At 46.6% G+C, this 14,442-nt stretch overlaps 1 protein-coding gene across 1 annotated transcript in view; it reads right to left on the reverse strand.

Annotated features, from left to right (window-relative positions):
- The window catches only part of PLXNA4 (plexin A4), a 462,846-nt gene that overhangs the window by 80,588 nt on the left and 367,816 nt on the right, over positions 1–14,442 (reverse strand). Inside the window, exons 10-12 of the mRNA XM_074903539.1 lie at positions 13,024–13,224; positions 4,976–5,072; positions 1,804–1,994 (exon numbers count right to left, since the gene is read on the reverse strand). Of these exons, the coding sequence (XP_074759640.1) occupies positions 1,804–1,994; positions 4,976–5,072; positions 13,024–13,224 (489 nt within the window). The remainder of the gene's footprint in view (positions 1–1,803; positions 1,995–4,975; positions 5,073–13,023; positions 13,225–14,442) is intronic.

Here is a 14,442-nt window from a genome sequence, read left to right on the forward strand (position 1 = left end):
TTTGGTTGGTCATCCACCACTTTCCCAATACTAAATTCTATGAATCTGTGCAAAATTTCTGAATATTTCCCAAGGTTTGAGAATCTGAAACAATTCAAAAAAGGTTTTTCCCTAGTTCCCAATAATTTTCAAGGCCTCAAAGCTGAACTTTGAAGAGTAGCTGCTCATTCTGGCTGTCTCTGCGTTTGGTTTCACAGCTTCAGGTGGTTCAGGTGGGCTCAGCATTACCAGCCCCAGATAAATCCAAATGCAGTCAGTGGAAGGCCTCCACCTTGGAAACATCAGGATGAGTCTGGTACTCCAGCAGTCCAACTGAGTCTGTACTTTGGGGACTGATAGATGGCAGGAAGAAACACAGCAAGGGGGACTCCTTTCAATGGCATCTGGGAAAACCAGATTCTATCCAGAATTTGCCTTCACAAAACTTTCACACATGGACATTGGTCTATGGATTGTCCATAACACCTACAGTTTTTGATCCTCAATTGAATACAATTGAAAAGCCTTTCTTGCTTTCTAGGAGAATGATCCACCTGTTGTTTCATCTTAAAACACAACTCTGGAAGCTGGATTTTCCTCCCTTGCATTTCTCTTTCTCTTCCCTTTCTCACTTTCCTCTTTACTTTTCCTCTTTGCAGAATAAGACCCTAGCCACCCTGAAAGGATACTCATGTCAACAAAGCACGGTGACTGAGAAATGCTTAAGGCAGGAGGAAGTTGGTAAAGGCATTATCAAGGCTCAGATATTCCCTGCTGCCTGCCCTGTGACCCTGAAAATGGTGCCCATCATTATGGCAAAGGCATACTAAGACAGCAGACAAAAGACAGTTGGGACTGGAGGCTTGATTTCCCTCCCTTGCCTTCTTTCCCCTTCTCTGCTTCCTCTCTGTATGGTTTTCCTATTCTTTTATCTTCCTTTTGTATTATACCCTTGCTACAGCTCTTCCTTTGGCCCAGTCACCACATTCAGTAGGAAGCCTTCTAAAGAATGTTGCAGATCCTTCCCCCCAGCCTTGCCCTCATTTTCTCTTTATCATCTAATAGGACAGTTCCAAGCTTCATTTAGTCCAGGTTTCATCCTGTCTTCTCACTGAACCTTGAAAGGGGGAAAGCTGACAACAGTACAGGGCTTTGTTTGCTCTACAGGGACTTCTTTCACCACGGAAAGTCAGGCAGGCAAACAGAAGAGCGTTACTCTGCTGGACTCAGTGGAGTCTTGTTTATTTCTGGATATTGACTTTGTCCATGTCATTCTGCCAGGAAGCATGAAGTACAACCTGCCCTCTTCCTTGACCTTCTGTCAGCAAAGCTTAAAACACTCTGGGATCACTCAACATCTCCTTCTCAACCAGGCTGTCCAGATAGGCTGTTTCAAGAGGCAATTGGGCTCATTTGATACCCTCACACCGTCCATTTGAGATGACTCAGAGCATCTTGTCTCACCTTCAGCTGCTCCTAAAGGCTTCGTGTCACCTCTGCCAGCTCTGTGGGAGCAGGTCGGGTGCTCTGGTGTTCCTCAGATTGCACCAGCAGACAGTGTTTGTGCAACTGATTCATGTCCACATTGACTATGGTGGGAACTCGGACACTCTGCTCACCCCTATGTTGTAGACATCTAAAGTTGTATACTTACCTTTGAAGGCAACCATGGTGTCCCATCCCCAAGGTTGCCTGGGGCTTTGCTTGACCCAGCATAGCTCAGCCCTGACCTTCCCCTCCCCAACCCAAAGACAAATCAGGAAAATAAACCAGGGAAAGGGTAGGGCAGGGAATACCCCAGCTTCTTCCAGATCCATGACTTACATCTGTAATCTTGGGGTTGGTGCATTTGCCCTTGGTGCTGGACAACTCCAGCCACTGACTGTCCTGGGCTGGGCAGTGCTGCTTCAGCGTGCACTGGTTCTGCCCCTCGCACCAGCCACACTCGAAGTCTGGGTCGGCTTTCAGGCAGAGTCCGCAGCTGTCCCGCATGGCCCCGCACTTGTACAGGTGAACTGGAGGGACAGGAAAACGGAGACGATCTGAGAGATGCAGACAGCATGAGAGAGGAGTGGGATGTCAGAGGGAAGAATGAGGAGCAAGAGAGGGGAAGGTGTTCTAGGCTGCTCATCCCAGAGGCAGGATGGGACCTCACCAGGGAGGTAAATAATGGGGGAAAAGTGTTTACATCCTTCTTGAAATAAATTGCATTTGTCAGAGTTCATCCCCTGTGCGAGGTATTTTTGGAAGCTGAGAGCAGAAGGAAGGATGCTGTCCTCAGTAGGGTGAGGGGCTGCAAGCAGGAGGTTGGGGGGGAAAGGCACTTGACCTCAGTCCCTTCCTTGTTCAGAGACTGTCCAAATGTCATACAGTGCCACCTATAGCCAGTCTCAGTCTCAGAATTTCATCCTAAAACGATTTTCTAGACTTGGTGTACCCACAACTTAAACTTAAGGATTTGTCTGGTGTGAACTACCCGGAACTAGGTGCTGAGGTAATGTCACTCAGGTTTCCTCCTTACGAGAAATTCTAAGAGATAATAGTAAATTCACAATGGTTCACTATGACACTGAATTCAAGGATTCACAATCAGCCTTTCCCCCTTCTTCTGCTTCAGAAAATCAGGCTGGTTTACACTTTGAAGTACTAAGTTGATCCTCCTCTAGTGCAGACAGCAACGATTAATGCTTAGCTCTGTCTTGGGCTGCTAAGTGAGTAGAAGCAGTCAAAGCTTTTTCCAAATAAAACCCAAAAACGTTGCAATCCTCCTACGAAAGAAAATGATGTTATTTATCCTTATTTTACAGATGTGTAAACTGGGGCCTGGGTTGCACAGGGGGGTGATAGCAAAAGTCTCTCCTGAAGATGAAGATGGCAGAATGGAGGCTTTCAGACTTGTTTTTTTGTCTGTATTTGGGGGAGTGTTGGTGGATTTCTTTATAAGGTGGGGCATTTTCCCTTTGTGCTTCTGTTTTGCTGTGTCAGTAGGTGACTAAAGACTTGTCTGTAGTTATTACTAAACACAATCTGAAAGCTCAAAAGCTTTGGATATGTGTGCTGAAAAACTCTGTCTCCTCATACCTGCACCCAAGGACTCAACAAGTATTGACCAATGCAAGGAAAAGCTCTGAAAATTTGTATTTCTCCAGCTTGGGTGCAAAAAAAATTTGCAAAACAGCTGTCAATCCCAGTGTGCTACAGACCTCCTGGGTTACAGCCCCTTCCTTAATTTTCTGTTACAGTTCCTCAAATTTGCTGAGTTGCTCTGCTTGCAATGCTCCCCCTGAGCATCTCTTCAGACACTTCAGTAGTTCAACCTTGCAGCCCCCCAGCCCAGCCCATGTGATGCTGGCTATGGAAGTAGTGGCTTCATGGTTTCTTGGAGGCAGTGTACCCATTGCAACTGCGCTTAGAGAGGCACTGAGTCTAATCCTGCTTCTGCCTCTCCCTCTCAGTTTCCCAGAGAAGAAGGTCTGCTTGTTGGCAAACCAAAGCCCTGTCAGGGTTTTGTGTTTGCTTGTAGCAATTTCTGCTAGTAAATAAGCCCTGTGTGTCCTCAAAAGCATGTGGCGTGCCTCCATGTGGTACATCCATGTGCACATAACTAAGCTCTCTCCCTGACCCAAAGCATGATGGTATCATCCAGACTACTTATTTGGGATAGTCACCAGCCAGTGCCACTTCCCAATTTTTTCCTAGTCATTATTATAATCTTGTGGGTTTGAACAACCCAAGAACTTGTAAGGGACTGAGCTAAAGACTAAGCACTACAGATATTTCTTGAGTTCATCCCCTAGTCTGGTTTATGTTACCAGCACAGACATGCCTAAAGACACAATCATCATGATTATGAGATTGTTTTTACTCCTACATCACTCATGACAGCTCAGTACTGCCCAGGAAAGGGTTCACAGTCTTGGTGTGGACCATGTTGCATCAGGAACACTCAGGCTATAACGGTAGCAGAAAACTAAGGACTGGGGCACCCTGACCTCCAACCCACACGTCACAAAGATGGGTGCAGGGGGAGGAGGACAGAAAGGAGTCATGCTGTGAGGAGGAAAGTTGCCTTCTGTATTGCTCTCCAGCTTCAATGTGGTGGTGGTGGAAACGTCACCCACCACCTCTCAGCATGAGGGTGGGCGTGAAATGGTGTGAGAGTTCCTGATGGGGAGAGGTGAAGTGAGGGAAGGTGTGTAAAGTGTCCAAGAAAAGAGAAGGTAAAGCAAGGGAGGGAGAAACATCTGAGAGGTGGTGATGTGAGAAGGAGAGTGTGCAGGTCTGAGCTGTAAATGCAGAGCAGCTGAGAGGAGAGGTTGCTGGGGGGAAAGGGTTGCTGAGAGTGGTGGACAAGAAGGAAGAAGATGATAGGAGTGGACCATCCTTCTCCAGCAAAAATGCCTGCCTCAGGGTTGTGGCTGGATATGCAATGACCCTCTGTGAGGGGCACATCAGTCCTGTGCCATTTGTAGTAGTTAAACAGAACCAGACTGTTGGCAGGAGGTGGTTTCTGGGTTTTTTGCCATTATAATTTTATTTTGTTCAGATTTTTTCCTGCTGGCAAGCTGCAGCCTTTTCCCTCCCCCTCTCCCTTGCCCTGTTCATTACTACATTGCCTGAGCTGAGAGCACCTGATCTCCTGGCATGTTAACTTGAAGAGCATCACTGCAGGAGAAATAAACAGGGGGAGAAAGCTGGAGAAGGAGGGGCACAAAAACAATACACAAAAATATGGGGAGAAGCGGGAAGCGATGATGATAAAGGGACAGGTAAAGCAGCACAAGCAGGAGGGAGAGTCGTATTTCTCAGGTGCAAAGAGAGAAAGGGGAGGGGGGGCGACACAAAGCACACAAAAAAGTGGTAATTTGCAGAGTGCAGAGAACAAGTATGCACCAGACAGCACGGGGAGATGGTGGCGGCTTTGTTAAGTGTAGGGAGCGATGCGGCCCGTTGCTAAGGTTACCGCTTCCAAGGACAAGTTGAAATAACTCTTTACCTTTGTTCTGTGCTGGGTTGTCAATGTTGAAATTCCCGTTCCACACGACCGTCAGCTCCACTGGCAGGCTGTTAATCTCCATTCCTTCATATGAATACTAGAAGTGGGAAAGGAAAAACAAACAAACAAACAAACAAAAACCAAATCCAGACTTACATGGTGCCCAGAGGTGGGTAAGGGATGGGACGAGGCAAGAGGTGGTGCCTCAAGTTGTGAACATGAGAAATGGAGCTGTCAGCGACCTCCCTAATCACCATCAGCTGCCAGAAAGCCATGGGATGCTCTCAAAGTTGTGGTTCTCAATAGAGCAAGCCCTGCCCCTCTCAATAACCTCCTTAGCCATTAGGTGAATATTCTGTTTTAACCATATTTGCATGTGATGGAGCTTATCTTGGAAATCTACCTTCTAGGCGTTGAGTACAGCTCTGTAGAATGTTTTGCCAACACTGGGATGCACCTCCAAGGTGTACATTATGCTCTGTGTGTCTACAATCTGACTATACCTCTGCGGTGTCTCCGTAGACACTGAGCATATATGTAAGGTTATCGACAATAGTGATATTCTAAAGAACTCTTGGAAGCTGAGGGAGGTCTCAGAAAGCAGGGAACAGGCATATCATGGAAATACCTTAAGAAAGGGGAAAATGGAGGTTTTGTGTAATTATAGACCTGTCAGCCTAACTTGGCTTCCCAGAAAGAAAGTACATCAAATTATTAAACAATCAATTTATAAGCACCTGCAAGATGATAAGGTGATAAAAATCAGCCAGCATAGATTTGTCAAGAACAAATTGTGTCAACCCAATCTAATTTCCTTTTTTGACAGGCTTAATGGCTTTGTGGATAAAGGGGAGGCAGCAGATGTGATTTATCTTGATTTCAGTGGAGTTTTTGCTACTGTCCTACAGGAGTTTCCCATAAACAAACTAAGGGAATATGATCTAAAAGAAGCCACCATAAGGTATATGCAAAAGCTGCCAAAAAAAAAAAAGAAGTCAAATAATTCAGTGTCAGGCTGGAGGGTGTTTCAAATGGAGTATTGTCCTGGGTCTGGCATTATTCAGTATTTTTACTACTGACTTGGATGATAGACTACAGATTTAATGAATGACACTCTTCTGGGAGAGGGTGCAAGAACATCTAGGAACAGGGTTAAGAATTCAAAACAAACTTGACAGATTGTAGAACTGGGCCAAAATCAACAAGTGAAACTCAATACAGGCAAGCACCAAGTATTCTTCAGTAGGTGAAATCAGTGTAAACAAATACGAAATTGGAGTGACTGGCCAGTGCTTCAGGAAAGGGTCTGGGGACTACCGAAGATCACAAACAGATTGTGAATCAACAATGCCATATTGCTGCCAAAAACCAAGCAAATCTCATTTGGGTATGTACTAGATAGAATTTGTTACATACATAAGCCCCAGAAGGCAATTATTTTTCCCTGCTCAGAATCAGAAAGGCTTCAGCTGGAGTAGGGAGTATCCAGTTTCCAGAAAATATGTATTAAGAAAGCCACAGAAATCTTCTGAGAGAGTTGGACAGACTTAAACAAACACTTGTCAGACACAGTCAAGGTACACAGATCTGGCCTTAACGAAGGAAATGGAAGCTGATCTCTGGAGGCCTTCTCCACTCAGAGAGGGCTCTGACACATGCTGTTTAGTGTATTTTTTCAGCTAGATTTTGGTTTATCCTAAACCAGGTCACACAGGGTTCACCCAATTACCCGCCAGATCCCACTGCCCACTTCCATCAACAGCTTCCATCCAACGCTTCACCGAAAGGGAAAAAGCCTCGTAATGGGAGAGGAGATGGTTGTTTAAAGGACGGAATGGGGACAAGACAAGAAGGGGAGAGACATTTCATGCCTGATACTGTTACTGACCACAGCACACATAAGGATTTACCCTCCTGAGATCAGGAATCTCCCGCTGCACTGAGATCTATAGGGGGACAAACTCCCACTTCTAAAGAAAAAAAGTGTTTTCCCCACTGCAGTGTTAAATATAATTGTGTAAGCTGTCTGGTTTGGTTGGGTATGTCTTAGAGACCACCAAGGACTTCCTCATCACTCAAAGTCTCAGTGTGGTTTTCCACAGAGATCCCAAAGCTCTGAGCCTTTAGAGGTAGGGGTTTTTTCTGTATCTGTTAATTGACATATAATTGCAGAGTAAATTGTATATGGTGATTTCTGTCCATTACAGCAGAGTGAGTGCTGGTCGGACGATAATTTCTCGATGGAGAAACTAAACACAATTAGCCACTAATCTGCAAGACCCTGTGATTACGATCTAGTTGTAGGGTATTTATGGGTATAAGCTTTGTGGTTACCATGGAAGTAAAGAACAGCCGCAGGTTAGCAGAGTCCTTTGCAATAGGGCTGTACCCGCCAGTCTCATTCAGTATTAGCATTTTTATGACACCTCTCGGTGTCACTGCCAGCAAGATACAAGATGATGCAGAGCCGCCTGGACTCACAACACTGGCTTTTCACAGCTTTTTGGGGCAAGGAGCAAGGACGGGGAGACAGGAGCAGGAAGGAGAGCACCTGAAAAGTAGAGAATAATTAATCTTCTGCCACTCAGGAGCTTTGCAAATGCCTGCTTTGCACAGCACTTTGCAAATGCTGATTGGGAATGGGAAAGAGCATATACACAGAACCACTGGTCACCCTTAAGTTGAGTCTGTAGGTGCCTAAGAAATCGCTACTGTCTGCTTTAGCTGAGCCTCGTGTGTGTGTGTTGGGATTTAGCTGTTAGCAGAGCCCAGGCAGGGCTGCCAAGGGACAGGCAGCGGGAGTTCCCCAGAGCCTTTCATCCCACTGAGGATCCGAGCGCCAGCAGCAGGAGCCAAACTGGGATTTTAGATCTTATCTGTCTGCAGCACTGGGCGCAACCACATATTAGACTTGTTAACTCAGCAGACTTGATCCAGAACTGGAAATGGATGCAAGGGAATAAACATGAGGATCCCCATGGAAGAGCTCCAAGGATGAAGCCAGATGGGGGCTGGAAGGAGGATGCTCCCACTGCCATGCCCAGGCTGTTCAGACAGCTCGTAGGCTGCACAGCAGCAAAACAGAGCAATTTGCAAAGTAACAGTGAGTAAACGCTCTGTCCTCTTCAGACCACTGGAGCTGCTAACTCATTGTGACCCCTGTTCAAAGCCCACCGAACTCAATAGGAGTCTTTGAAAAGGATTCGCTCAGCTGTAACAATAAGGTGGAAATATCTTTCAAAGAAAAAAAAAAAAAAAGGATGGTGTATTGATCTCCAGGACAGCAAAGCTTCCAGGATACTCCCGCTAAGAGCATTCATACCATTAGGGCTTGTATGTATACATTGTCTTGCCCAACTTTCTCCAGCACAGGCAAAACGGCTCAAAAGACGTAAATCTGACCCCTAAATCTGCCAAATCTGGATTCTCACCATGCAAACCGAATCAAAGCAGAAAATTACAGGCAATTTAGAGGTCCAAACTGAGAAAGAGGCTGCCCTTGCAGAAAGGCAGACTAGATCTCATCAGGAAATGCCAAAAAGCTGCTAGAAGGAGCTGTTGGAATTCAACATAACAACACAGCGTGTTCTGAACTCCCAAGTACCAGTTCATTGACTCTTTAACTGGTATCAGCTACTCCTGCAACACAGGCCATTTTGCCATGCTGTTAGTGGTTTAACATATTGTCCATAATCTATTGTAAACACACTGACTGGCTCATGGGAGTTCACTATCCTCAGACGGAGAGGATGGCCGCAAAATCACAGCTCTCAGTTCTACAACAGCTGTGCAAAGATTAGCTGCCGCCTTGGAAAGATACTTCACGTTTCAGAAATCTGCAAATTCCTTGCTCCTTGGGGCACCCCGTTACTACAGACACGCTGCGTTCGAGCAACTCAGCCTCCCGGCCCTCTGAGCCATGGAGGTCGTGCAAATCCACAACCATGCTCGACCTCTTGCTGCATCTGCTGGGATACTGTATCACTGGGTAAAGCCCTTTGGTGATTTGGCTTGGGCACGTTTAGGATGATAAATCAAGAGTGGTTACATGATGTTTCCCCTTTGTACCTCAAGCATGTCCAATGCATGCTTGCAGGCAAACAGCATTTTAGCAGTATTTTAGTATTAGTCTGCTTTCCCTGACACCACTTCTGCGATTAGTTCTCAGGCCTGGGGATTAATTCCTGTACCTGGCTCTGCCACCAACTCCTTGCGTGATCCTGTGCAGATCATTTAATGCCTCTTTGCATCGATTTTCCAGCCATAAACTGTAGGCAGAAAACTTGCCCACAGTCATCCCATCTCTTTAGGGTCTTTGCTTCCCAAATCTGGGATTGAATTTTTACATCTGGGTATCACTCAGGAGCCCGCATCAAGATTGGGGTTTCTCTGTGATATCTGAATGTAGATAAATAATAATAAAGCATCATAATAATTTAGAAGTGGATGTACACCTCAGCCCTGTGCTTGTCTTCCTTTGGCCATCCATAAGTGTATTTCACATGATTTCTGTGAATAGTTCCTAATTTTTTCCCAGCTCTGTTTTTTGTTGTGTTTTAGGGTTTTTTTTAATCACTCCTCCACTGTGTGAGCCACACCACTGAGTCAAATGCCCCTGACATATTTTGCTGAAGTGCAGTGGTGTGACAAATACATTTGTTTTTCCTATCCCTAAGTTACAGAGCCCTTTCAGCTGTACCATCCCAGGTCTCACGACACACAGACCTGTGAAGGACTTGAGGCAAACGATCAGCAGGGATTTTGCTGCTAGAAATCTGTGTGTGCTGCCCACGTGTGCCAAGGCCAGGCAATGGATAGGCTCGTATCAAGCAAGAGTGTGGGCTTAGTCACTGAAGCAGGTAATGGCAATGATCATGGCCAGGTGGTTCCTCTCTCACCCATCCCCCTGTTCCTCGTGCCAAAGGCTGCTCATATCGGGCTGATTGCAAGTGCTGGGGTTCCCACTGTTTCCCACCTGGGAGATTGCTCTCTGCCCTAATAGATCTAGCAATTTCAGCCATTCCTGCTGACATTTTTACTTACTTATTTATATGCCTCCTTAGCTCTCCCCCTTTTCATTTCCTCCCATCACTCTGTGTCCAGACTGTCGGCAGAACTATCATAAGTGCAATAAGGAATGGCAGGCAGGGTCTCTCCGAGTGATAATTGCATGCCTTGGGTGGTGTGATAGAGGACAAAGCCCAGAGCTGAGAGTCTCAAACCACTTGACAAGAACAATAATTGTCCCAAAGCGTGATGCCTGAAGTGACTTATTGCTGTTATCAAATGAAATATCTCCAGGAAAGACAAGGGGAGAGACAGAGCTGGCTACTGACTGGACCAAGCACCATCAGTGCTGGATGTGACATTACTGACACACCATCAGATAGGCTGCTCCCACCTGGGTGTCCTTATAGCATCCTTTAACTGAAGTTGGAACCGCTTCGAGAAGCACCTGCTTAAGATGGTTCTGAGCCCTGGTGTAAATCTTGAGGGACCAGGCAGTGAAGAGCAAGAGTTAAGGCTTTTTCCTGCCCCTATCCTGTGTGAAAGCAGGAAAAACCCTGCATTTTGCAGCAGTTATTCTGCAAGAGCTGAATTTGAGCTTGCCAGTGCCTAGTGTATGATGGGAGGGGGTAGATCTTGAGGCTTATGAAGGAAAACAAGCCAAGAATGATTGCTTAGTCTAGCATGCATCACCAACAGAAAGATCTGCTGGCAGGATAGCACCCCTTCAGGGACACACCATCACAACACATCCTCCCACCCTCCTTTGGACCTTCTCCAAGCCTGCAATGCAGGTGCTACATTCAATGTCTCATCCAGCAACTCTGCTGAGTAAAAAGCTCTGTCAAAGGGGCCTGATTCAATTTGCAAACAAGCTCATACGGCTGTTTCTAAAGCCAGGTGACCCTTGGAGCAGAGGCTCATTGTATCGCAGTGGCTCCAGACTGAATGCTAATTCTGGCAGGGAAGGAAATAATCATGATGGAGACATATCTACAGCACTCCTTCCCTATTGTCTGTGTCCTCTGCCACCTGCTCAAACAGAGCTGGGGCTTCTCTGTTCCCTTTTTGTATCTGTGTGAATGTTTCTTTCTTTTGTCTGGCTCTCCCTTCCACATCTCTTTCTCTCAGTGTCTGGCAAATGCAGAGCAACAATGAAATAACATTTCTCAGGAAAAAAAAAAAAAAAAAAAAGAACTCAAATCAGAGAGTCAAAGTACCTTCAAAAGAAAAGGGGTGAAAAGAGAAGGAACGGAAGTAAAGAGAAGGAAAGGGGGAGAGAAAGCAGAAAACAGAATAGAAAAGAGTTGAGTTTATTCCAGAATAAGCCTCTCTCCCTGGAGAAGTGAAGTCCACCTGAGCCACCACCATGCATGGGACAGACATCCTACAAACACCACACAACAGAAAGGTTGTGGAGTGCCTTGGCACTGGCCTGACTCAGCCCTGCCACCCTGCACAGCTCAGGAGTAACCTTGAGTGTTCTGGAGTGCAAACAAACATTAAAAACAACATGGTGCTGACGCAGCACTCGGGCATCCCATGAACAAATGAATCTGGGGACTCATCGAAGCCCTTCTCCAGTCCTAGGCACAAGCAACTTCTTGGAGCGTGCAGGTAGTATGGGAATAGCAACCATCACCCCTCAGGCTCAGTTATTGCAAACCACAAACTTGGATGCTGAGAGGGACCCTCCAGGACTACTGAGGCAGTCAGTCCCCTACTCAGCCCAACTGTGCTTAAAATCATTCTGAGATAATTCATGCTGATGCCTATGTGTGCCAGAGAATTCATGATTCTAAAGGGTGGCTGCTTCTTTACCTGCTAAGATTCTTTGGACAGATATGTAGGCTCTGCCCAGGTCCATATAATGCCCCTTTAACCACAGGCTTTTACCATTGTAAAAGAATTTATTTTTTTTTAAAGTGTAATGCTTTCTCAATTTCTCAAGCCATCCATTTCTGTGAAATCTCAAACCTGAATGCTCACAGTCCACTAACCTGTAATGAAAATCAGGGAGAGAGGGAGGGAGAGAGGGAGGGAGTGAGGGAGGGGGACAAAGGAGCAAATACAAGTGTCATTGGGAAGTTGCTTGTTTGCAACAGATCGTAAAATCTGTGAACTGCCTATAATCTTCAGCACGTTGCTTAATGCAGCAGAATATGTTGTGATGGATTTTAACAAGTGCTGCCCAGCATGGAGTGGCAGAGCTGCAGTGAAGTGGCTAAAGCCTGTAATTAGCTCTTTGACTAATAAATCATCTCATAGTAGTAGCAATGAGAATGACTCAAATGCATGTCTTGGAGAGATGAATCTCATGGAGAAACCTCCGGAGAAGCAGAGACCACCATTGCACACAGGCAGAGCTCCTGGCAGTGTTTGCCCCCAGAACTGGCATTGCTGCAGTGGCAACACCATCGCGACTCACGCAGGCTCCCTGGGAGGGGGGTGGTTGCTGGTCCTGCAGTGCGGATGGGGAAGCAGAGGTGGGCAGAGACAAAGAGACCAACCAAAGGTCATGTGGTCAGGCAGTGCCTGGAGGAAGGTTTGACTCAAGCCTTCAGCATCTCACCCTTCTTTTGACCTATTCCATGCTGGCATCTGCCAGACTGTTTATATGGAGGGTTTTTTTATGTGCCACTACCAAAACCCCACGTAGTAACTAACTCTCAGTGTTGACATGAACACTCATCCCTTTGGAAACCTTTTTGAATGCACACAAGGATGTGGTACTGTGAGGATATGGGCAAGTTAAGTTAATAATAATGCCTATGGGTCATGGCTAAGGTGCTCCAGCACGGCCAAATGCTGGGATCCAAGGGCAGCAGCAACTACTGTGTGATGACACCAGCCAGCCTAAAGAGCAAGAAGGGAAGTCTGCATGCTACCAACACAACTTTCCTTGACTGTGGCTGGAATCGGGCAGGCAATAAGGTAAAAAGGGCTGCATCGCAACCCCAGGTCCCACTGGCACAATGCTGCAGGCACTTCTGGTCCTCCTCAGCCCCTGCATCTCTCCCAAGCATGCAGAGCTTACTCACCGAAGTGTTCTGGCACTGCACACTGGAGCTGTTGAACCTCAAGGCGGGCACCCGCTGCTCATTGCCCTGGATGTTCAGGATGCACTCGTAGCCTCGCTGGCCCGACTGTGGCTGGGGCAGGTTCTTGGCCTTCAGCGTGATCGGCTTGATCACTTCCACGGGCACCAGGATCTTCTCTGCCTGCAGCAGCTGGGGACAGTCCTAGGGAGAGAGAAGACAAGGCACCAAGTCAGCACGTGGGTTTCCCAGCCCCGGGTGGAGTTCTGTGAGGATGCTCAACCTTCTCGCTTCACGCTTCACTTCAACCGGTTACAAAGCCTTTGCATCTCCCCAGGCCTCAGCCTATTACAAGGGTATTCAAGGAGCATTACCAGGAAGGCTTAGATAAACAAGTGGGAAGGATTTCCTTTTTACAGACCATCCTTTCCTATCTCCCTTGTTCGCACTACAGAGTTTCAGCCTTCAGGACCCAAGGAAGCTACCTCTGATGCTTTTTAATACCTGCTCTGTTAGTCGGGTAGTGGGAAAGCAATCATGTTCCCTTCAGGGACTTAGCCCAGTCACAATGCCATGACATGAGAAGTGAATAAAGCAAAAATCTAAGCATGATTCCCTGCCGCCCCAATAGCCAATGCACCATTGCACAAAAGGCACAGCTCCAGCAAGACATGTTAGAAGCTACAGAGTCTGGGCTGTTAATAAGAGAGTTTGTTTGGGCTTAGAAGGGACAGAATATTTATTACAGATGGATCCAGCTTCCAAGATACAACCGTTAACGTGTGGAGATCCTCTGGAAGGGCTTGCCACCATTCCTCAGAAGGAGCAACAGTAAGCGGGTGTTGCTAATCCAGTGCCTCTTGGTGGGTCCCTCACACCGGTAGAGGTCTGAGCCCCCAAAGCTGTAGTGCAGAAGGTTGTATTCAAAGGCTCATCAATTTGCACAGCTTTAGTTAGAGTAGCAATGCACTGCTGCTTCACAGTACAATCAGACAACTGCAAGCTGTCAAATTCTTGTATTCTAGGAAGCAGTCAACTCTTTAGAAAATCACTGCAGCGTTCGCCTCGCTAATTCAAGGCAGTTTGATATAAAATGGGATCCTTTAAAAACCCACTACAACAGGCTACAAAACGTAAGTATGCCATATGCACAGACCACATTGTCTTGATCACTTGCGAGTGCCTGGATGTCCCCTCTCTTAAGCCTTTTGAGTTCCTAGATATCAGGAGAAAGCCTGTCCCCTCTTTTTCTTCTGTGCACTGTATTTGGTACACTGCCTGCTGTCTGTAGAACACCACAGTATCGTGATGGTGCAGCCACCCTGTCCAGTGCAGAAAGCAACACCATTCCGGTCTGTCCCACCCAGTGCTAAAACCAGGTCTAGTTGGTGCAAGCAGAGACAGGGAATTTACATAACAAGG

Source organism: Athene noctua, chromosome 3 (genome assembly GCF_965140245.1).
Source record: "Athene noctua chromosome 3, bAthNoc1.hap1.1, whole genome shotgun sequence".
NCBI lineage: Eukaryota > Metazoa > Chordata > Aves > Strigiformes > Strigidae > Athene > Athene noctua.